The sequence below is a fragment of the Heteronotia binoei genome, chromosome 11 (genome assembly GCF_032191835.1).
Source record: "Heteronotia binoei isolate CCM8104 ecotype False Entrance Well chromosome 11, APGP_CSIRO_Hbin_v1, whole genome shotgun sequence".
Taxonomy (NCBI): domain Eukaryota; kingdom Metazoa; phylum Chordata; class Lepidosauria; order Squamata; family Gekkonidae; genus Heteronotia; species Heteronotia binoei.
In genome coordinates, this window is record NC_083233.1 from 65,522,947 (window position 1) to 65,546,976 (window position 24,030).

At 41.4% G+C, this 24,030-nt stretch overlaps 1 protein-coding gene and 1 non-coding gene across 3 annotated transcripts in view; both read right to left on the reverse strand.

The window, feature by feature from the left end:
* The window catches only part of ANKLE2 (ankyrin repeat and LEM domain containing 2), a 29,122-nt gene extending 5,707 nt beyond the window's left edge, over positions 1-23,415 (reverse strand). The window contains exons 1-10 of one of the 2 annotated variants that reach the window (XM_060249281.1): positions 23,386-23,415; positions 16,352-16,804; positions 13,923-14,117; positions 12,892-13,085; positions 9,994-10,182; positions 7,491-7,613; positions 5,257-5,323; positions 4,760-4,941; positions 3,854-3,960; positions 1,953-2,146 (exon numbers count right to left, since the gene is read on the reverse strand). In XM_060249281.1, the coding sequence (XP_060105264.1) occupies positions 1,953-2,146; positions 3,854-3,960; positions 4,760-4,941; positions 5,257-5,323; positions 7,491-7,613; positions 9,994-10,182; positions 12,892-13,085; positions 13,923-14,117; positions 16,352-16,793 (1,693 nt within the window). In that variant the 5' untranslated portion in view covers positions 16,794-16,804; positions 23,386-23,415. Of the gene's footprint in view, positions 1-1,952; positions 2,147-3,853; positions 3,961-4,759; positions 4,942-5,256; positions 5,324-7,490; positions 7,614-9,993; positions 10,183-12,891; positions 13,086-13,922; positions 14,118-16,351; positions 16,805-23,051; positions 23,336-23,385 lie in introns of those variants that run through there. The other variant, XM_060249280.1, reaches the window with a different exon arrangement.
* On the reverse strand, positions 2,876-2,942 carry TRNAS-GGA (transfer RNA serine (anticodon GGA)). The gene has a single exon. It is a non-coding gene; the product is annotated as a tRNA-Ser (tRNA).
* Positions 23,416-24,030: the final 615 nt, after the last annotated feature.

Here is a 24,030-nt window from a genome sequence, read left to right on the forward strand (position 1 = left end):
TGTTTTCCAACTTTGATGGAATTGTGCTAGCTACTGAGTAAAGCCAACGCAAAACATGCCTGGCAGCTTGCCCAGTCTTGGGATGAGGGAGCCATTCTGTCTTTGCTACTTAAAAAGGGCTATGCTCAGCAAAGCTCCTCATCAGAATAAAAGAAGTCCACTTAGCCTCAACCTGGCCCAGGGCATTTTCTGCCCTGGCCCCTACCTGGTGCAACAAGCTCCCATTGGAGATTAGGGCCCTGCAGTTCCGCAGGGCCTGTAAGACAAAGCTGTTCTGCCAGACATTCAACTGAGGCAGTGGACATTTTGTTACTCTGTGGCCTCCCTGCTGCAGGGATCCTGATGAAATTCTGTTGAACTGACCCACAACATTAAGGCAATGTCATCTGTCTTATACCATCTGGGTGATGTATGGGAGGAATGGATGCAATTTGGTATCGCCATCAGCAGAATTTGATCTGTTTTTAAGATTGCCACATTGTTTTATTGTATGAATTAATTTTAACTCTGTATATTTATTAATGGTTGTTCCCTGCCCTGAGCCCACTGAGGGAAAGGTGAGGTTATAAACTGGAAATAATAAACAAATGATAAATAAATATATTCAGATGAGCCAGTCTTCCCTTCTATGATCTATTTCAGTCCCCACCTTTCTGCCCATGTAGCCATTATTAGCCTTATCTCAGCTCCAGATGGCACATATCCCATATCAGAAGAAAAATGCATTTAGGACAGCAGAGGTGTGCTTTCTCATACCATCTAATCTGTGCTGTATAGCACCTTTGCCCCACACTGCAATGTCCGGTAATGACAGCTATTTCTGGATGACAGCAAGCCATTTTGCACTGGTATGATGGCCCTTTGTCCCTATTCACTCAAACACAACACTGGCATGTGCATGATTTACAATGCCATAGCAATTTATTATGCCCCTTCATGTTTGCTCTTTCACTACATGTATAGTCAGGACCAAACATGAATGATACTTCTCTCTCCCTAACGTTCAACTGAAAACATAGCCATGGGAAGAGAAGATAATTTTAAAAATCATGGATGGTAGGAATGATTTTAAGGAGAAGAACAATAGTCCAGCAAGTCTGCTCAAGTATTTTAACATTACAAGCTAGATTTGAGCCCAGTAGCACCTCAGAGAGCAAGATTTTTGGCATATGACCGTTCAGGAAAGTTCTCTTCATCAGAACTGACTCCCGAAAGCAAATACCCTGAAAATCTTGTTGATCTCTAAAGGTGCTACTGGACTTTAATTCTAGCTGTTCTACTGCAGACCAACACAGCTAAGCTCTGAAATTAACTATACAAACAACCTTTTGAAAACACAGATTTCATATTCTGCAGTTTTGTGAAGATGTTAGGTCTTGAGTTCATGTGTATGGCAGAATGGACTTTGGGCTTCTAGACCGCTTAGGCCACAATCAATGTGTTAGTTTTTTCAGGAGCTGCAAGACAGAATTTTTGCTGTGAGAGACTAATCCACAGGTATTAATCCTTGCTCTTCCATGGAGCTCAATGGGTCATCTTAAGCTATTCACACTCTTGCAGCCTAACCTTTGGTTGGGAAGGAGAGGCAGAAGAGAGAGTCACACATGCCTTCTTGGGCTCTTGGGAGGACAGCAAGAAACAAAAATGAGTAATGAAATTATATGAGGGTCCTAAAAAGTGGTCTAAATCAGTGTTCCCCCTAAGCTGAGTTAGTGTGAGCTAGCTCACAGTTTTTTAGCCTCCGGCTCACACATTTTTGTCTTAGCTCAGGAAAAATGGCCCCAGAGCAAACCAATTTCTGCAGCAGCTCATAACTTCAATGCCAGTAGCTCACTAAGCAGATTTTTTCCTCACAAGACTTCACAGCTTAGTGAGAGCATTTGTCTATATTCCTACCAAACCTTAGCATTGTTCCAAGCCTCAGAAGATTTCTAAAAGACATTTTTCTTTACCAGAAAGTTGTGCAGTTTTGTGTCTGTTGTGGGTTTCATTCTCCCCTGTTTCTTGCTGAGCTTTATCGCTCATTTCCCGTTGATTCAAGTATTCTTCAAGAGTTCGTAACCCCTCCTGGGAAGACAGATCAACAAAACAGCCCAGAAATTCCCAGTATTCAACCCATGGGTACCCCCGTTCATGAGCTAACTCCCTGCAATAAATAAGATAGAATGAATCATTTGTGAAAACATCAAACAAGACAAAGTTACTGAACATGTTTTAAAAAATAAACCAGTGCAAAGACTGGGAATCAAGTATCAAAAAATATTTTTAGTACAACTCAAGCACCATCACAAGCTTTCACCATAGATTTCGTTTAATTTTTACATGTAATTCTCACATAAAACTATTTGGTAGGACTTCCAGCATCCTGCTGTCAAAACAAATAAGTAAGATGAAAAATAGGGCTGTTAAATCCAAGAAATGCTCCCTTCCCCAAAGATAACTCCTTTACAAGAAATTAGAAATTGATCATTCATATGGCATACAAACAGGCTCTCAACATTAAAGACTTATGCCTATGTGCTGCAAGAGCCAAGAAACTGAAATGGAACCTTTTCTGCTTAAGTGTGTAACATTATTTCAAAATGCAGCTGCATAGTATATAGGTGCATGCACCAAATTTGTAATCTTGTAGTAGTATTACTACTTCTACAATACATTTATTTACCCTTAAGAATGATACAGCATACAAAAAGGGGTTGTGGCAGTGAATGCAACAAGGTATGGGAATGGCAGTTGGACATATGGACATATGAAGCTGCCTTATACTGAATCAGGCCCTTGGTCCATCAAAGTCAGTATTGTCTACTCAGACTGGCAGCGGCTTTCCAGGGCCTCAAGCTGAGGTTTTTCACACCTGTTTGCCTGGACCCTTTTTTGGAGATGCCAGGGATTGAACCTGGGACCTTCTGCTTTCCAAGCAGATGCTCTACCACTGAGCCACCGTCCCTCCCCCAGTTCAGAAGCCCATTCGCAGGAAGGACAGGATATAAATAAAAATTAATAAATGGGTTTAACTTGAAAAGGAAAAAGGTAGTCCCCTGTGCAAACACCAGTCGTTTCCAACTTTGGGGTGACGCTGCTTTCAAAACATATAGATGACTGGGGAAGGCGATGGCAAACCACCCCGTAAAAAGTCTGCCATGAAAACGTTGTGATGCAACGTCACCCCATGGGTCGGAAATGACTGCTGCTTGCACAGGGGACCTTTCCTTTACCTTTTAACTTGGAAAACAAGGGGGAGGGATGGCATGGGGAAGATTAGCTTGTCAAACAGAGGGCACCTGTTCCAGCCATAGATAGTGGAAAGCAGGGCATTTTTTAGCAGGAACGCACAGGAATGCAGTTCCGGCTGGCTCAGCATCAGAGGGTGTGGCCTAATATGCAAACCTGCTGGGTTTTTTCCTACAAAAAAAGTGCTTGGCAGGAAGTGAAAGGAAGGAAGCCTTGACTTCTAAAATTATTGGAAACTTGGAACTGATACTGAAAACGACAGTGTCAAATAAGGGGAGAGAAGTGACATGACAAAGATTATAGTAAAGCTCTTAAAAGAAGCATACCTCTCTTAATTCTCCCTATTCACTAACAGAGCACAGCATCATCTCCACTGCACCCAGAGGACACAACTGAGTTTTACTTTCCCATAACCCATTCCATCTACAAGGAGAGCCCAAAGAACCATAAGGCGGGTTGTTTTCTTCTAAGTACTGTTACTTTATCATGGTCCTCCAATACTGCTGCTTTTAAATTTATATTCATGTGCAGAAAAACCACACACGTGAGAGGAAGAGCATATGCACACACACAACGTTCTGACTACTGCTATATCGTCTCATGCTGTGAGGTGGTTCAATACCTTCCAACTCTTTCAACCCCTCTTTCCAGATCAGATTTTCGAAGATTGTGAAAAAATCCTGCTCTCTCTCGAGGTGGAGTCTTCCAAAGCCTGCGGAATTCATCTGCCTTTAAAACAAACCAACAAACAGTTATGCAACACTACTACCAGGAATTATAACCTAATCCTGTATCTTCTTGAAATCTGAAATAAAGTACCTTTCCAGAGGTCTAGAAATATCTAGATCCAAATTAAAAAAAAAAATCACAGACAAAATCTGATCTTAAACCCCCCCACACCAAAAAACTTAAGGCCTTTTCAAAAACTTAGGACCTCTTCTGATACTTCCTTTAGATGCAGCTCTTTTGCCAGTTTGGTGTAGTGGTTAAGTGTGCAGACTCTTATCTGGGAGAACCGGGTTTGATTCCCCCACTCCTCCACTTACAGCTGCTGGAATGGCCTTAGGTCAGCCCTAGCTCTCGCAGTTGTCACTGAAAAGGCAGCTTCTGGGAGAACTCTCTCAGCCCCACCTACCTCACAGAGTGTCTGTTGTGTGTGTGGGGGGGTGTAAAAGAGATTGTGACTGCTCTGAGATTCAGAGTATAGGGCAGGATATAAATCCAATATCATCTTCTTCTCTTTACAATGCTGCCAAGGTCACATCAGAAACTCTAAGTCACACGTGAGGAATCCACAGTGTGGCAACCTTCAACACCCCATTTTTAAGGAAGAGTTCTAGACTTTTGTTAGGCAACAGTTACCGAAATCTAAGAAATAGCTTAGGACAATTTGTACTTGAAGTCAGGTGCTTCAGGTCAAGCAAGAGAAACTGGAATTGTATCCAGTTTCATGGTAACTTTTTAAAATTCATAGTCTAAAAACACTGAAAGAGGAGAACTCAGTATCTCTTTGTGTGATTTCCATTACCTTGGAAGGGCTCATTGGGCCAGCGTAAGCCCTCACTGTTAGCACAGGATCTTTAGGGCTGCCTACACATCTGGGCAGAGAAACACGTGGGCTATCATCTGTCTGGTCAGGTGACCAAGGTGATCCAATCACAGGTGGTGAGGCATTGTCTTCTGCCCGAAAGAGCGGCACATAATACTGACCTAAGTCACAAGTAAACATAAGTGGTGTTAAGGGTTGGTTAACATACTTAAATATTATTCATATCTATTTGCTCAAAAATTTCTGACAGGAAGTTTTAAAATCACATATGATTACTCTGATATCAGATCACTTTAAAGCCATACAAAGACAGGCATCAAGTTGCAACATTGTACTACCTCTTACCATGACATCACTTAATACAAATCTTTTAAATCAGAAAACTACCGGTATTTGAAATTACTTTAGCAGAAGTTGCCAAAACAATCAATCAGAAACAAAAAAAGAATCACAAGATCAACATTCTAAATGCAAACCTTTCAAATATTCCCTGATTTTCTCTTTCAGATCCACAGATTTATTTTTGCTCCTCTCACAAATTACCTGTAGGAAAATATGCAAGATATTAGTTAACAGACACTGTTTCGAATTCCTCTCCGCCCCCGGCAAAGGGAACAGAAAACATTTTCTCAGTCAACATCTTTGCACGTACCATGTTTCAATCATTCAAATCACCAAAATTAAGCAGTTGTTAATTTTCAGCCATCCACAGAAGCATAAAAAAACTAAAGGGATTTCACTCAAGCATGCCAAGCAGATGGTGCCATTGAAGACATACCACTGAGAGCAGATTCTCAAGACCCACTTGCTGTGGGCATGTTCTGTTAATCCAAGCAGACAAAAAGCCCTCCCCATGCCACACCATCACACACATACACCTTCCACCATAGCAAATGCATTCTCTTCCACACTTCCACCTCAACCTCTTCCTTATTCCAACCCCAAGAAGGACAAGAAGTGCCACTGTTTGTTCATGGCCACTTTGCTGTCAACATTACTCTATCAGTACACTATGTCGTGCCATTTCTGAAGGGCTTCAAAGCGGGGGAGGAGCTAGCTCATCTGGCAAAAATCAACACCGAATGTATGAATTAGGTAAATGACTGTACAACTGATATAAATCAAATTTAAAAAGCAAGCTTAGGGGGAAAAGGGAGGGGTGTCTTTAACCAAAAAGAGGGGGAAACACATAAAAATTAAACATATATAGAAGTAGGACTGTGCAAGCACCAGTCGTTTCTGACTCTAGGGTGACGTTGCTTTCGCAATGTTTTCATGGCAGACTTTTTATGGAGTGGTTTCCCATTGCCTTCCTCAGTCTTTTACACTTTCCCCCCAGCAAGCTGGGTACTCATTTTACTGACCTCGGAAGGATGGAAGGCTGAGTCAACCTTGGGCTGGCTACCTGAACCGGCTTCCGCCGGAATCGAACTCAGGTCGTGAGCAGAGAGTTCAGACCACAGTACTGCAGTACTGCTGCTTTAGCACTCTATAAATTCAAAAGTTTCTCAGACATGTAGTAAACAAATTGTAATCCAACTACAGTTAATGTAAGCCTTTTCAATAAAAAAAAAAATGATGATTTATACCTCACCCTTCACTCTGAATCTCAGAGCGGTTTACAATCTCCTTAACCTTCCTCCCCCACAACAAACACCCTGTGAGGTAGGTGGGGCTCTCTCAGAAGTTGCCCTTTCAAGGACAGCTCTGCGAGAGCTATGACTGACCCAAGGCCATTCCAGCAGCTGCAAGTGGAGGAGTGGGGAATCAAACCTGGTTCTCCCAGATAAGAGTTCACACACTTAACCACTACACCAAACTGGAATATTAGCATTCAATATCTGTATTCAGTTCAAGTGCTTGTGTAAATCAAATGTGTTTTCGCCAACACATATCCTCATCAGCAACAACAGCATGTGGCATGAATACATTAACAGAGTTAAAAACATTTACATTCTGTTAAAATAACAATGTAATTACAATTAAATAAACAAATAAGCAAAACAGTTAAAAAAAGGAATGAAATTAGATTTTTAAATTCCGTTTACTCAAATCTGTTGATTAAAATGTTTAATTTAAGCATGTACGGAATGTTAATTCCAGCTGTGTCAGTCTCTAGACACAGAATAAAGCAGGAGTTCAGAGCCAGCTTAAAGACTAATGAAACCTATTCCAGCACAAGCCCTCATGAGCCAGAGTTCACTGCATCAGATGCCTAATGAGGTGAACTCTGACTCATAAGAGTTTATATGCTAGAATAAGTTTTGTTAGTCTTTACTTCACCAGTGAACCTCTGTTTTGGTCTACAGAAAGTTAACAATCACTTCATTAAATGTTATATTTTACAGCCAATGTGGGGTGGTGGTAAGAGTGTCTTAATAGGATATGGAAGGCCCAGGGTAAAATCCCCACTTGGCCACAAAGCCCCAATGCTAGCTGGGTGGCTTTGGGCCACTCATGCACACTCGGCATCTCTAAGAGTTGCTGCGGAGATAAAATGGTGAAAGAGAGAGCAATATATGCTGCTCTAAATTCCCCTTGGTGAGAAAGGTGGGGTATAAATGAAGAATAATAAGAAAATAAAAGCTCTAGGTCAAGTATGGTCTACAGACTACAGCCATTAAGTTGAGAAACTTTTGAAACTGCAACCAGTTGGTTATTTCCTTACGTGCAGTTGATCTTTTGGTATGAAACAGGAAGAACAACTTACGTCTGCTGGTGCTTGTTCATACTTGTTCTTTGAGTGCTTTTCAATATCTGGGTGCGAGGTAAGCACACTAACGACATCTGGGTTCCCAAACTTGCAAGCAAAATGCAATGGTGTGTCAAAACCCTAAAAGGAACAAAAAATACCAATGTTTTAATGCTCTGGAATCTCATTCTATACAGTATGCATTTGAAAGTTCCTGTGAACTGACTGATTGTATCTCAGAATTCTACTTTGGGTGAGACTGGAAGCAAACTTTGGGTTCTCCCCTCCCCAACTTTCTCTATGGGTGGAAGTAAAACACTGAACCAGCTAGAAACTCAGAAGTAAAATTATCACCAAATAAATTTTATGTGCTATTTCCTCCTTTAGCAGGTTTTCTGGCGCTTCCACATGTCTTAAATGGAAATTTCTGATTCACATAAAAAAGGAACCGCTGATTTAAACTGCAGAACGATGTTTAATTGTTAAAGATGTAATAACCTTTTATTGTTAACAGATTATCACTAATATTAGGAAAGTTTTTGTCTATTCTTCTAAAGAGAGAATGCATTCTGGAACACTATAATAATGATGTTCAAATATCTGCTTCTATATATGAAATTATCTGAATATTATATTAAAGGAAATGAAGGTATTGGTTATAGTTTTAATCTTTTTATTAGCAATCTATTTATTAGCATATAGTTTTAATCTTCCACTAGCATTTAAGTATTTAGTAAGAATAAGTCTTAGAATCTGACAAATGATTAATTTAATATACAGGTTTTAAGGATGATTTAAACTCAGTGCAGAAATTTGTTCTGCTGTTGAGATGTTATTTAACTGTTAAAGATGGAATCTGTTTAACTGTTAAAGATGGTATAAACCAGGGGTGCCCAAACTGTGGCTCAGGAGCCACATATGGCTTTCACACACAGTGTGGCTCTCAAAGCCCCCACTGCCCCATTGGCTGACTTGGAGAAGGCATTTCTCTCTTTAAATCACTTCTCCATGCTAAGCCAGCCAGAAGCTTTGAGAATGCATTTGAAGTTAAAGATGCTTTCTTTTCACCTCCACCTTCCCCATCCATTTTCCTTCCTTCCTTCCTCCGATGTTTATGTTTTGTGGCTTTCAAATATCTGACATTTATTCTATGTGGCTCTTATGTTAAGCAAGTTTGGTCATTCTTGGTATAAATTTATTTTTTAAAAGAGAGAACTCATTCCAGAAAACTGTGTTAATGATGATTTATTATCTATTTCTTTATCTGAAACACATACTTGTTGTACATAATATCTGATCATAACTTAGATGAATTTATATTTTCCCATACCCCCTTTTCTGTACACCCCCCCAAAAGAAAGAAACTGCAATGCCTGTCCAGAATAAACATCCTGCATGGTGTAGTGATTAGAATGTCAGACTAGCATCTGGGAAACCTGGGTTCGAATTCCCACTCATGCCATGGAAGCTCACTGGCATACCTTGGGCCAGTCAGTCTTTCTTAGCCTAACCTTACTTCACAGGCTTGCCTGTTGGGAGGATAAAATGGAGGAGGGGAGAACTATGTTAGAAACTACTCTGTTATGTTATGTTAGAAACTACCACTGGGGAGAAAAGCACTGTATGAATACAATTAAACTGTATTATACAGCAGTGAATTATACTGATTTCAATAAACACACTTTCAATTACACACGCCCAGAACAGTCTAAAATATGTATTGCAGCACATTCTTTCATTGCTGCTTTAATAGTCTTAACAGCAGGACACTAAAAAAGAGCATGTGTGGTGTTAGTGGTTAAGAGTGTCCGACTAGGATCTGGGAAACCCAGGTTTTAATTTCTGTTCTGCCATGGAAGAAGAAAATATTGGATTTATATCCTGCCTTTTACTCTGAATCTCAGAGTCTCAGAGCAGTCACAATCTCTTTTACCTTCCTCTCCCCCACAACAGACACCCTGTGAGGTAGATGAGGCTGTGAGAGCTCTCCCTGAAGCTGCCCTTTCAAGGACAACTCCTGCGAGAGCTACGGCTGACCCAAGGCCATTCCACCAGATGCTTTCTGAGTGTGCCCTTGGTCCAGTCCCACACTCTCAACCTAACCCCTACCAGTTTGGTGTAGAGCCAGTTTGGTGTAGTGGTTAAGTGTGCAGACTCTTATCTGGGAGAACCGGGTTTGATTCCCCACTCCTCCACTTGCACCTGCTGGCATGGCCTTGGGACAGCCATAGCTCTGGCAGAGGTTGTCCTTGAAAGGGCAGCTGCTGTGAGAGCCCTCTCCAGCCCCACCCACCTCACAGGGTGTCTGTTGTGGGGGAGGAAGATAAAGGAGATTGTGAGCCGCTCTGAGACTCTTCGGAGTGGAGGGCGGGATATAAATCCAATATCTTCTTCTTCTATCTTCTTCTTCTACCTCACATGGTTGTTGTGGGTATAAAATGGAAGAGAGAAGAATAATCTAAGCTGCTTTGGGTCCCCATTGTGGGGAAAGGTGAGGTAGAATAAAAATTTTAAAACGAACCATTTTATCTGGTGTATTAAGATAGAGGTCAACTATGTATCTGATACGCTTCTGTAACATGATCATATCATCATCCGGATACATCATCCGCATAAATTCAGGATTTTCCAAAGTGTCCAACAGCAACCGGCAGATACCAGCCTGATTCTCCTTGGCTGCCACATGCATGACATTGTACCTGCAGCCTTCCTACAAAAGAAGACAGATATTCACCATACATAAAGTCTAACAATCTGCTCCCTATTTGGCATCAAAATATAGAAGTCATCTTTTTAAATCTGATGACAGCGCATCAAAACTGCACAGTGGAACTTGTTTTAGAATCTGCAGAGTCACATAACAGAATGCTGTGCTAAGACTATGAGGTTTAAGATCACTAGCACTACCAATTAGAAAACCTTTTGTTCCAATTAACAACTCTATGCTAGCAGTTTGGGTCCACTGCATTAAAAACAGCAAATTTAATTAGATGCCACCATTATCCAGGAGTAACAACGCCATGGAACATTGGACAAGTCTGAGGGGAAATGTTTTAAGTCCAACAAAAGTTGGGTTTTTCTCATGGTTATGAGTGTGGATGGCTGTTCCCTTCAGATGGTATGTATACAACTTCTCCAGTTCAATCACAGGAAAGAGTTGTATGGTTTTAAAAAAATAGATCCAAGTGGGCAGCCTTGTTGGTCTGAAGCTATAGAACAAAGCAGTAGACAAGTTGCACTTTTAAGGCCAAGTTTTATTCAGAATGTAAGCTTTCGTATGCTCTTAAGCAGACTGCTTAAGAGCATATGAAAGCTTACATTCTGAATAAAACTTAGTTGGACTTAAAGGTGAAACTTGTCTACTGCTTGGTTTTTAAAAAGTTAAAGCAATCCTACAGATTGTCAGTTAGATTAAAAATACTGCAAGCAAAGGTCACAGAAAAGATTTTGTCCCCTTCCTGCTACAGTCTCTCAAACAACCACCCCTGAAAGGGAATCCTCTGTGCGAAATACGATTCTCTGATTCTATATGACATGAAGAGGGGGACTCCAATGAGAACTGATCGAAATCCCCACCACCACCACTACTCTTGCATGAATAGGGCAAGAGTTGGCAGAAGAGTGGGAGGTGTGCAGCTTCCACCAATTCCTAATGAGGCGGTGGCAGCTACAAGCATAGCAAGCTTCAAGAGGGAATTGGATAATATATAGAGCAGAGATCCATCAGTGGCTATTAGCCGCAGCATATTGTTGGAACTCTCTGTCTGGGGCAAGTGATGCTCTGTATTATTGGTGCTTGGGAGGGGCAACAGTGTGAGGACTTCTAGTGTCCTAGCCCCACTGATGGACCTCCTGATGGCCCTTGAGTTTTTTGGTCACTATGTGACACAGAGTGTTGGACTGGATGGGCCATTGGCCCGATCCAACATGGCTTCTCTTATGTCCTCATTTAGACCCCATGTTCCATCTTCACATTATCACCCAATTGTTTGAGGGGTGAAGAACATAAGGAGAATAGCTATCCTGGATCAGGCAATGGCCCAGCATTGTGATTTGAACAGCTGCCAGTCAGACCTACAAGAAAGCTCACAAACAGGCTCATAGCCCCTGCCCACAGACTGTTCTCAGCACAGACAATCAGAGGCATTCTCTGTCTTTGAACCCAGAGGTCCCATCTAGCCATCATGGCAAATATTCTATTCCTACATTTTGTGACAGTCAGTTTGCCTGTACTTGCTGCAAGAAGCGGTTCTTCCCTTGTCTTTCTTGAGAGGCTGCAGAAAGCAGAGGAGGCAAAAATTTGGTCCAAGATCTTCATTCCACTCTTGGTAGTTTGGAACCAATTCATGAAAGAAACTAAGCTGTTGCTTTAGCAGGACTGTTTTTTGGTAGAATTGTGAACACCTTATACAGCTGCTTTGAACTTCAACTCATTGTTTTCTGGCCTTTTATATGCAAAGGCATGTTACATTAACCAATAATTCTGGTCTGAACACTATAAAGTAACAGGCCGTCACTATAATGCCAAGGTTTATCATGCCACTCAAAGAGGAGCCAAATTAAGCCCTCTGGTCTTGTTGCTTTACTTAATAGGCAGTGCTCTGTCACTGGGATGGAGTCATTTCAGTAAAAACTCATCATTCTGACCCTAGCAACAGACATATTTTATTTCCAAACTACAAAAGCATCCCAAAGCAGTTTGTGACAAATGGCCTTAGAGACAATCATCTTATTTTCAGCTCCAATTTTAAAGTTACAAGCCAGTTCTCACCGTCAGTGAAAAAAATGAACAAAACACTTGGATGCATTCATGTAACTTCTACCGCAGGTTAGACTCACTTGGAAAAAACTTTTTGTCTCCCTTACTTAAAGGCCTCTTTTTTATTTTGGCTATTTTCAAGTCCAGAAGATACTTACTTATCTTTGCACTTTGGCAAAAACAAGATGGACATCCAAAGGAAGTTTAGAATACTAGTAAGGGGCCAAAAGTTAAAAAACATCAATAGTTATACACAAAAGTACATATGTTTATTACAAAAACATATAAAAACCTTGTAGGGGCCCAAAATCATCAAATTGACAAATGCACACGAAAGAACCATACATGACCTGATCCATTTCGGCCTGCAGAGGCCTTCTTCAGAGGTCAAATAGTAGAAATTACAACTTACAACAAAGTCCCTGCTACACTTGCAAAGCAATAAACAATATAGGACTCAAAATATTCAAATCTGGAAATGAATGACACAATTGTTTTGGAAGGTCACAAATGTATCTGGCCTTATGTCAGCAGCAATTACATATACAGGAAATACTAATATTGCAAATATATACCTTCCAGTTTAGGTCCTAAGAGTAAAATCCTCTTCTCAGGGCCAGTGTAATATCAGTATGCATGCAAGATGGACAACAGCTTTACCTGGACAATTGTTGGGTTGTCTCCAGAACCAATGAGATAGCGAGGATTACTCCAGATAAGTTCCAAGAATGCAGTTTCATCTCCTTTCTCAACAGCTTTCCGAAGTTTGGCAGTCAGATCCTGTGTACGGGGACTTTTAAAACTGTTGGCTCTCTCTTTACTAACTGTTTCCATCTCAGGAGAGCATAACCCATCTATAAAAATTTTAAATATATATATATATTATTGCTGATGGAATCTAGCTGTAGGAGGCTGTCAAGTCTTTTCAAGGGTTGTGGATTCTACCCCTATCCCACAACTTCACTGAGAACAGTTTGAAGCCTTCCTTCAGCATAAAGATCTTTCCTTCAACTAAAGTGGAGGAAGAGTCACTTAACCTGAGGAAGTCTTTATCAGCTAGAGAAAGGATTCTTGGAGGAGGACTGGAAGTAAAGAAGCAGGACACTGCATAGATAATGAAAGAAGCAAAACTGGCAACCCCAGAAAGGGCAGACACCTCCAGTTACTTGCAGTACTCCAAGAATGCAGGAAAATAAGATTAAATTAATGAAAAATAAAAATGCTTTCAAAAACCTGCATGTTGAGGACTGGGAAAGATTGAGAAAGGATGGACAGTTGAGAACCACTGACTGCCAGTTAAAAGAAAACAGCAAAGGAGAGGGGAAAAAAACTCTACCTCTTCAAAACCCTAAAAGATTATGAAATCCTGAAAGGGGAGAATCAGTGCTATGATTTCCAAAATGCAGCCTCTTCCAGATCCCTCACTCTGTACTTGCATTATAAAACTCAAACATATTTTCTTCAAACAAGAGAGAAAGAAATAGACCAGATACTTTAACTAGAACTAATTTAAAAACCAAGAATATTTAAGGTCTTTTCATTTACACAGGGATTCACATGCTCTATATCAGAAGACATTTCAAAATTGCTTTCAAGGGCTGGAGGCAATGCTTGAAGTAATTACAACAGACTCAAGCATGAAAGTAATTTAAAAGGCTTCAGAATTGGACCATATTTAAGCTTCCACTTACCTCTGTTAAAAACTGAGCAAACTTTCACAGGAGACAAGGCTAAAGAGGACTTGGTTGGAGAGGGGAAATAATCACATATTCCTTTAGCAAATTTCTCTGCATCTTCTCTGTTTGAGAAAGCTTTAAATCGTGAGCCTTTTATCATTTTAACAGTTTGCAAAGCTTCCTTTTTATCCTCATACACATGCACTCTCTCTAGAACAGAAAACAATAAAACCAAATTAATTTTTCTCCATGACTACAGTTGCCAAGGTCACACAAGTTCAACAGATCTGGCCTTGTAAGCTTTGCTTCCAAATTCAGCTTGACTACCTAGCACCACAGCAATCTGCAGAAGAAGATATGCAAACCAGCTTTCAAACTGACTTACTCTCAGGGAAGAGGCTGAAACCAAGAAGCAAAATAACAAAACCTAGTTTGGTTCACTGTCCTGTCACATCTCTGCAAATTTGCCAGGGTCTTCAGCTAGAAAGAGGCCAAGGAGTGCAAGAAGTGTACAGCAGTGTTCCTTTGACACAAAACTTTGCTTGATAGGAATTATCCTCATCAAGGCTATGATGCAATCCCTTGTCCTTTTCCCATCAGCAAGAAAACAATCGCTGCGACAAAGGGCAAGTCTCCCTTCCAAATTATTTCACTTTTACCTTACTCAAGGTAATCTTGGTAGCATTATCAGTACTGAAACACAGCACTATATCACACCTAGTTACTGCTGATGTATATACACATGCACTCCATTTCATGGTCATACCAAACACAGCAATCTGTATTTTTAGTACAAGAACTGCCAACACAATCTGCTCCAAAAATAAGCACTGATTCTTGAGAAACCAAGTTTCCGTTTTCATGCTGAACAATGTTTATTGTGCCAGTGCACAAAAAAAGACGATCTCCTCCATTCTCAGTTAATTCTAGCAACCTGCAGCTGCACACGGGACAGGCATCTGGGGGGGGGGGACAGCCTAAGCCGATAAGACCCCCATCTCCCTGCTACATTTGTGTTTAACTGGATGTGAAAAAGAGGCTGAGGCATTTCTTTCACCTGAGTTACACTGGGCTTATGGATGCTTAGTCTGACAAACCATTATATCTCCTGCTTGCCCATGCTCCACAGCATAATCAGAAACCAGATTAAGAAATAGGAAATGAACAAGAGTAAAATGGGTCAACTTTCAAGCGCCTGCATGGAAGAATTTAGGGACTTCCATGAAAGCAAAAAATAGTTTGTCCAAGCACTGATAATCAAGGCAAAGGGCAGAATGAGTTGGCTGACCCTTAGCTTAGAACTTGCATAGTTACCTGCACCTTCTACCTCTTTGGCCTGACTTCCTATATGCACCTAAACTCATATTGAGGTTATAGATCCTGCTGTAATCATCTTTTCTACAGAAGGTACTCCCCCCCACAAAAAAGGGTCCTTTACCTAGGTACTCATCCACGAGAGTCAAGGCAAGCCACCAGCACAGTATAAAAACTGGGATGGGAGCACACCGTCGAAAATAAGTTAATGAATTATTAAGCAATCATTAAAAAGTACAGAAACAATTTGGCTAATGATTCCTGTTCACAGCATCTTAGCCAAAGATTAATCACCATTCATCGAGGAAAATAAGGTGAATTCTTTAGAGAAGTTCACATTTGATATTCTTGTGAAAGTTGTCCAACATGTATTTACACGCTGTAGGATGAACCATCTAAAAAAAGGATTCACCACTTCCACTGCTTCAAAATTCATCCCCACAAAAAATGACGGGTACAGTTGTGATTAGTCTCAATTCTGAGTCTGTCCTAAGAGCCATTAACCTGTGGTTGTCAGGGATTACACTTCACTACACCACATCTTCTTGAAAGGGCAAAAGTCGTTTCCTATTTCTCATAATTACAGATCTTTGCAATACATGTTGAAAATGGCTTGATTACCAGAATTTCTTTTCATTTATTCATTTACCTACTTCATTTCTACCCAGCTTTTCTACACAAGACTGAAAGCTGTTTACATTGTTCTCTCCTCCATTTTATCTTCCCAACAACCCTGTAAGGTAGGCTAGGCCGAGAGTGTGTGATTGGCCCAAGATCACCTAGCAAGCTCCCATGGCAGATTTGGAACTTGGTTTCCCAGCTCCTAGCCTGACCCTCTAATCATCACATCACACTGAGTCTCTAGTTCAGTTAACAAATAGAACGGTTTTAAGCCATGTCATTAGTAAGTCACTTATCTACCAAATCCTCAACGTTTAATATTTTAAATATATGTCATAAATTTTAATTTTGAGAGTTAATCAAGGAACAACTTATAGCAACAGCACAGATCACATTCATCAGAAATGCTAAAAAGCATAAGTCATCTGAAGCTTCTCAGAGTTTCCTTTAGTGTACACGCTATCTTTAGCTTAACAGCATTATATTGCCAGAAACAAAAAATATATTACCATTTCTCGCCAATATATCATCATAAACTGGACATACTCCATAGTATTGCTGAGGTTCCTTAGAAGGAGTCTGTGAACTTGTTGGAGAATCAGCTCCAGCAGCTTCATCACTGGATCCAGGACCCATCTTACGCATTAGGGCTTCCTCTTCTGGTGGGTTTAAACCCATACTGTACCCAAAATCAGCATCTTCAGAAGAGCCTACATGACCATTTTGACTCACAGGAGGCTTGTTGGTTTCTAACTGGCCATTATCAGCTGTTGCAGTTCCGTTTGAAACAGATGCCTCTCCTTGCTCTTCCCACAGTGACTGGGCCAGTCTTTTTTCAAAAATTGACCTAGTGGTTAGTGTAATAGGACCACATTTCTGTCCTGCCTTGACAATTTCTTCTCTCAGCTCATCAGGAGTTAGCTGCTTCAGGCGTGACAATATGTTATCCATTGTTATTACCCCTAGAACCAGGGAGGGAAAAAAATCCAAGTGAATCATCGACACCAAGGCCCATCCCTAACACTGTATTTTAAGACTGAGGATGAGTATTAAAGAACTTCCTTAAATACAGGTTGTCTGGTCTTATTCCAGGGCATATATTTAAAAGTGAAGAGGCAATTAAGATTATATGATCCAATGGTAAGCCTTAAACCCCTCCAAAAACAGAAAGAACAGAAAACTAAAATGTCTCCAATAAAAAACCCTTTGGCACATTACATTCATGCGCGCTTCTCTGGGAAGTTCTTCCCCTGTTTTAAGAACTTTCAGGTCTGCATGCACAGGTGCTGCATCTTCTCTCACCCAGCTGCTCAAGCATCTTATTAAAGCCAGGCATAAAGACAGTGCTGCTGAAAGCAACCCTAGAGAATACTTTTTGCTACCTGCAAGTCACAAGGGGGGGAAAATTTATCAGCTGCCAGGATATGGAGCTCCTTACAAAAGTCCTCACAATGCCCATCTGGTAGTTAAGTACAGAGATGGCCACGTCTGAGAGGCAACAAGCATCCAGCAAGCAGTTGCTCTGGGTCACCACGTTCATAACTTCTCTATTTTTTTCATAACGATCAAAATGAGAACGCCCACCATTTTAAAAGCAAACACTGAGACGTAGCAACTGCACTTTCAGTCCCAATTTCTGATTTGCATCATCCACCCTTGTATTACTTTTGTTTTTATGTTCTTTTTAGCTCCTTACTACAGCTGGCAGTTTTATGCAATGGATACTGTGTTACTGCTACTCTATGGTTAATTCTGCTTCATGTTTTTAATTGCGACTGAAGACACCTACATGGCTGCATATTGCAGGACATGCCTTAAAACAAGAAATACTTCCAGGGTAACCACATGCTGAAGCAAACAAGAGGCATTGTGTTGAAGGTGCCAACAGGATGGAACAAATTTAATGGTGATTTCATATGTTCAAAACAAGCACTCTCAGAGGTGAGGGGGCGCAAGACAGGACTCAGTTCCTAGCATTAACCTCCTCTGCTAATTTCATCTATGCAGTCAGCATAAATTTAAGATCAGTCATTGAGCACAATCTCTAATTGTCATATCAAAGTTCCCTCTCTAGTGCCATCTCTTGCTACAGGGAAAATGAGATGTTCTTTCAGAACAGAAAGTACGCTTAAAAGTATGGATCAGAGGCTTTGTGGTATCTTCGTAATCACCTTTTAGCATTCTAGAGCACTGGCAATTCTGCTCTGTAAACAAAAATTTGGATTAATAATATATGCACCATTTAACCCAACATCAGGTAAGAACACTGTGCAACTAGATTTAAACATGATCTGTACCTATATGATCTCAATTTTGGAACGTTCACTACCAATTTAGGAATGTTAACTATCAACAAGACCAACTAGTGACTATCAGTGTTTGGAACTGAGATGATCTAATTTTTTTTTTTATTTTCGGGCAATCAGAACCAGAAAGTTTAACTTTTATTTTACATTCCCCATACAAATGACATCACCTCAAAGGCTCAGGAGAAAATCTGCTTAGCTTCTTATTCACGTGCAAATCATGATACATAAGATAAACACTTCATAGGTTCACTTGAACATAGAAAAGAGGTACAGAAATAATTTAATATAATAAATGTTTTATCTGCAGACCAACTGGGTAATTAATTATTTTCATATGACATTGTGTGTAAAATAAACAGGAGATCCTAAGATTATCTGGAAGCAAGAAGTTCTGTCTCTTTTAGTGTCATGCACCAACTGGATATTTTACACTGAAAGATATTTAAGAGGCACTTTTTTTTAAAATGCCCAGTAGTTCCATTCAGCACCTATCAAAAAGACTAAGCAAGACAGTCATGCTGCAACTTAAAAACTGTGGCCCATAAGCGTTTATACCACACAATAAACATGATAATATTTAAAGTATCACCATTTCTTTTTTGCTGTGGCTGCAACAGAATGACAGGGTTGCCATTCTGGAATAAAATACCAGGTCCCAGAAAATGCTCCACATAATTATTTCCCAAAACTGCACAGAACAACTACTTGTTTTAAAAACCTGTATAACTAGAACGGTACTCTGAAGATTCAGTTTCCCCTAGGTAAAAAGCAGATAGGCCATACTACATAACAAGAGGTTCATGATGTCGATACTCCTGAAGACTGCATTAGTCAGCTCAGTGCATTAAGGAACTTGGCTTTGAGGATACAAAGATAAGTGTCTTCCTTGGATAAGCAAAGCAACTGTGTATGCTGCAGCTAAAACACGAACATAGAATATTTATATGGACATGGAAAATCAGATAAGCCCAACAGCAGTGCTCTCAACTCTCTCCATTTAGCACAGCATCTAATGTTAGCAGCAAGCCTACTGAGCGTCATTTCAGATCTTAGTCATGAAGCATCTGGCAAGAAGCTTGAGCATCTACTTCTCCTTCCCTACTTAAAAATAGAATGAATCAGAAGCAATCAACAAACCATAAAAGGATGTAAGGGGGAAAACCAGAAAAGAGTATTTGAAAGAGATGGACATAACCAAAACATAAGTAGAATGTAAGAACACAAGATATATTCTACAGTTCAACCAATTAGCTCTGTTTTTAGAACAAAACACTACATCATTTTACTCTCCCACGGGAAATTTTTCAAACATTCTAATGCACATTCTCATTTCAATCTGAGCAGTATTGCAATCCAGCATCGCTGTACCTGAAATTGAGGGTGTCCTAAAATGCTCCTCCATTCTCTGCAAAACATAAGGGTTCAGCAGCACGGGCACCTCACCAGAAGTTATACTGTTATTGAGTCCTTTAAAGCATCCAGGGTTGACAATCTAAGCACCTTAGCTTGGGAGTAAGTCCCACTGAACTCTGTGAGACTTGCTACCAAGCAGACAGGCACAGAACTGGCCTATAACAATAACTGTCTAGATTTCATGAAGTTGTTACAATACCGCATATTATGGCCAGCATTGGGTATATTCCAGCAACAGACATTATCTACAATTTGTGCAGGAGGTTCTAAATTCAGATGTTTCACAGAAAGGAGGTCTCCTAATTAGTTGGGGAAAGTTAGCTTTAATGGAGACAGAGTAAGAGGCAGGAAACTTGGGATCTCCACCAAGGTATGCTAGGAATTTCCCTTAGAGAACACTCAGGTAAGCCAAGCAGATGTTCAACTGGAAAGGCTCTTTATTGAAAGAAAAGTAAAAGGGCTACACACAGACAGAAACACATACAAAAGCTAATTAAGAGGAAATCATGGAGGAAAGAGGGAAACTTTTTTTGGGGAGAAGGGTAATATTTACCAATCTGCAGAGGTTCTGGAGGAAGCATATAAAATGGCTAGCATTTCACAGGAGAAGACAACCCACAGAGTGGAAGTGTGGCCAAGAACACACACAGAGGGACTGTGAGCTTTATATAGGAAAGTTATTCCCTGGAGCTCTGCTAACATGATCACCCTCCAAACAACACCTTGGTGGGTTTGTCTGGAGAATCAAAGAATTGTGAGAAACTTGTTTCATCTTCCTGAGGTAGACAAAAAGTATAAATATTTCTGGATGCCTGTATATGGGGAGCTAAAGGCTGCTTGATGACTCTGCAGTTGCTGGATAGGAAATAACCAAGTTGTTGTAAATGGTATTAGACAGCTGTAAATCAGCGTTAAAAGGGTTAGGATGAAAGTTAGTTCAGAGTTTTCCTGGGAAACCCTTTGTTCCTTTGTTAGACATCTCTTTAAGGGAGTGTAGAGAAGTGTTAAGCCAACTGAGCATTGACTTCACCTTCAAAAACCAGGAATTTTCCCAGGGCTGTCTCTGGTTTGACCCTTGCTGGCATCTATTTTGTGTGACATTTCAGGCCAAGAAGTGTATGGTTTCTGTAGGTGATATTAGTATGAAGGGCGTTCTCCTTTCTCTCTGACACTAACTCCCCTTCTGCAGGAGGGGTCTGACTGCTAACACAGTGGGGTGTTACTCTGCATTCCTTTCTGATGTGACTCTGCAAATACCATGCAGCAACCTCAGCATACCTCCACAAATACCATGCAGCATAACCTCAGTTAGTTCACTGGACTAACTGTTCCCTTACCCTAGCTCTCCAAAACAGTGATATCATTTGGACTGAGGTTTCGTCTTAGATATGAAAGAAGCATTTTAAAATAGAATAAACATGGTAAGCAAGGAGGAAGCTTTTTTTAGGGATGCTACAGCAGCTGCTTGCAATTCAAGAACAAGTTCGATGTCATTCTCATAAAATTCTGTGCGTAAGAGCCCCAAATCATGAGTATAACTAGCAATCAGAACTACTGTCTTGGTAAGTACTAAAATTCTAAGATAAAAGGGCACCTGCTATATATACACACACATACTCAAACCAGTCTCCAAGCAGATTTTCCAAAACTTAGAGCAGTACTAACAACAGGAATATGATTTTATTAATTTTTTTTTTACTCAAGTCTTACACATACTGCTGTGAAATCAGTGTGAGTAGGTTGGCCTAAAGAATACACCTGTTAGGAGTCAAGATCTATGTTTCTCAACAAATGTATTTCCCCAAGTGGGAGTTAATTCTTAGATGATGGTCTGCCAGTGGCTCTATCATATCAGAAGTCAGAGAAGCTGGTACCTCCAAGAAGCAGAGATGACAGGTTAAGAGTGGCATATATAAAGAGAATCTGAGTTTGGAACACACGAAACCACACAGACAACAGAAAGGAGCAGCAGGGAGTTGCCTGAAATACCTCTGGAGTGCAACATCTCTCTCTGGGGATCTGATGCAGGGCAGTGAATGTGTTCCCATGTTTGCCTCCATCTCTGCTCTACTTACATATTTACAAATAAAGCAAGTACAAAAATGGTATAAATAAAGCAAGTACAAAAAATTCAAAAAAATAAATAAAATAATAAATAAGTCTTCAGTGCGTTCTCATTCAAAGGGAACTGGTCCAAATAACTCTGACCTAAAACTTTTTCAAAGTATAATAATATTCATTTTGAAACACATCTCATTTTGTTCAATGGGACATGATCCTGATGGCTCTGAAGCAAAAGCCATGCTTCAGCTAAGATTACACACACATCTGACACAGCAAGCATAATCTCATATGTAAAAGAGAGGAGGAAATACCTTGTCTCTGGCAACATTTGCTATCTATAGTCTCTGGTAAAAATACTTAAAAAAAAACAACTGATGACCCGATTAATTGGGGTTCCTCTTTAATAGATAAAAAGGTTTCCAACCTAAACCTCATTTAACACTGCAGCCCTAAGATAAATCAGCATGTTATATTATGGGCAAGGATGCACTCCTTAAAAGAAGGGGGGAACTAAGAGATTCTTACAGCCCCTTCACGAACAGATTTATTGTGACAGAAGTTTATGTGGGGTTGAGCCTACACAGGGTTCTTGTCCACTAAAACGTCTGCTATCTTCTATCTGTTAGCTTCTGAGGCACTACAAGTTTCCTTTTTTTAAGCACTTATCATAGTTTGCTGTAACTGACTGAAGCTTTTCCCTTAAAGCTCCATTCTGCCAGCAACCTCAGACCAATTTCACTCTAGACCTTTAATGCTGGTTTAGCCCTGTCTCCAAGCTGATATTCTACACTGAAACCATAGAATCATAAGAGTTGGTTTCTCTGATTCTACTGCAGAATGTCAGTTTGGGGACAGGGCTAAACCAGCATTAAAGGTCTAGTGCAGGGATGGCCAAACTTGCTTAATGTAAGACCCACACAGAATAAACGCCAGATGTTTGAGAGCTGCAAGACATCAGAGGAAGGAAGGAAGGAAGGAAGGAAGGAAGGAAGGAAGGAAGGAAGGAAGGAAGGAAGGAAGGAAGGAAGGAAGGAAGGAAGGAAGGAAGGAAGGAAGGAAGGCAAATAGAGAGAGGAGAGAGGTGAGGTGGAAAGAAAGGAAGCTGGCCGACGGGGGGGGGGGGCGCTTTGAGAGTCACACAATATGTGTGAAAGAGCCACATGTGACTCCCGAGCCGCAGTTTGGCCATCCCTGGTCTAGTGCGAAACTTGGTCTGTCTTTAAGGCTGTCGTTCTCGTTTCCTCACCGACCTCAGGGCTATTGCAAATACACACACGATTTGTCCTGTTTGGAAGGGAGGGAAAGCCACAGGAAGAGCCTTGGAGAAAAAAAGGAATGACTGCTCTTTGGGGGAGTGTGTGGCCTGAGGGGGTAGCCTTTGTTCCCTCTTCTTCAACAGTCCTCCCCTCCCTCTTTCTCTCACCTTGGCGACTCCCCCGGCAGCTGGGCTTCTCCTCAGGCCCAGGAGTCGAGCCCGGCGGGGCAGCCCCTGCTCCAGCTTCTAGGCCTCGGCGGCCCCCGGCTCTCCTGTCCCACAAGCGCAGCAGCAAGCCCAGGGCGCCGATCACGGCGCAGGCGGTCAGCAGCTCCCATGCCGGCCAGCCCGCCCAAGCGTTCCTCCACGTCCCGCCCCAGCCCGACCACCCTGCCAGAGCCGCCGTCGCCGACGACATCCACAGCTCCATAACTCCAGCCTTAACCTAACCTAACCCGACGCGCGGACCGCTCCGAACGCCCTTTAGGGACGGGACGAGTACCTCAGAAGCGGCCTCCCGGCTTCCGTCGCTTCCCCCCCCCTTCGCGCACGCGCGTCTCCCCCTCCCCCGCGCGAGGACCCCCACCACCACAGGGGTCGTCTCGAGTCTTTCCTCTCCTCAGCAGCCGTCGCCACACCCCGCGTTGTCCTGCGAACTGCCTGTCTCAAATTCGGGGAGGGGGGAGGAGAGAAACCGTCTCTTTACCTATCCCCCGATTTATTACTTTTTAAAAACTGTTTCAAGGGCCGCAGCCTGATAGAACATCCACATGTGCCGCGACCGAGAACCACATCCCCAGCTAATTCTGAGCCTGTCTATTCTGATGCCTGACGGAAACCATCATGGAAGATCAAAACAAAAAAGACGGTTAGCCAAATCGCTCCCCCCGGTAAGAATGCCCCTAAGACCTCCCCCTCTCGACTACTCTTCCAGGTTTCTGACAGGAATTTAGCAAACAAACAAAAAGAAGAGAAGAGCTCTCTGTAGCTAAGCGACACGCTATCCAATAGCATCGCGGAATGTCACTTTTTTGTGCCGCGTTGTATGATGGGACAGGAGTTCTGAGAGTGGCCGTCTGTAACAGCTCGCCTTCTTTCCCAAAGAGGAAAAGAACAAAGTTTGAGTCCAACGCCAATAAAAAAGGGG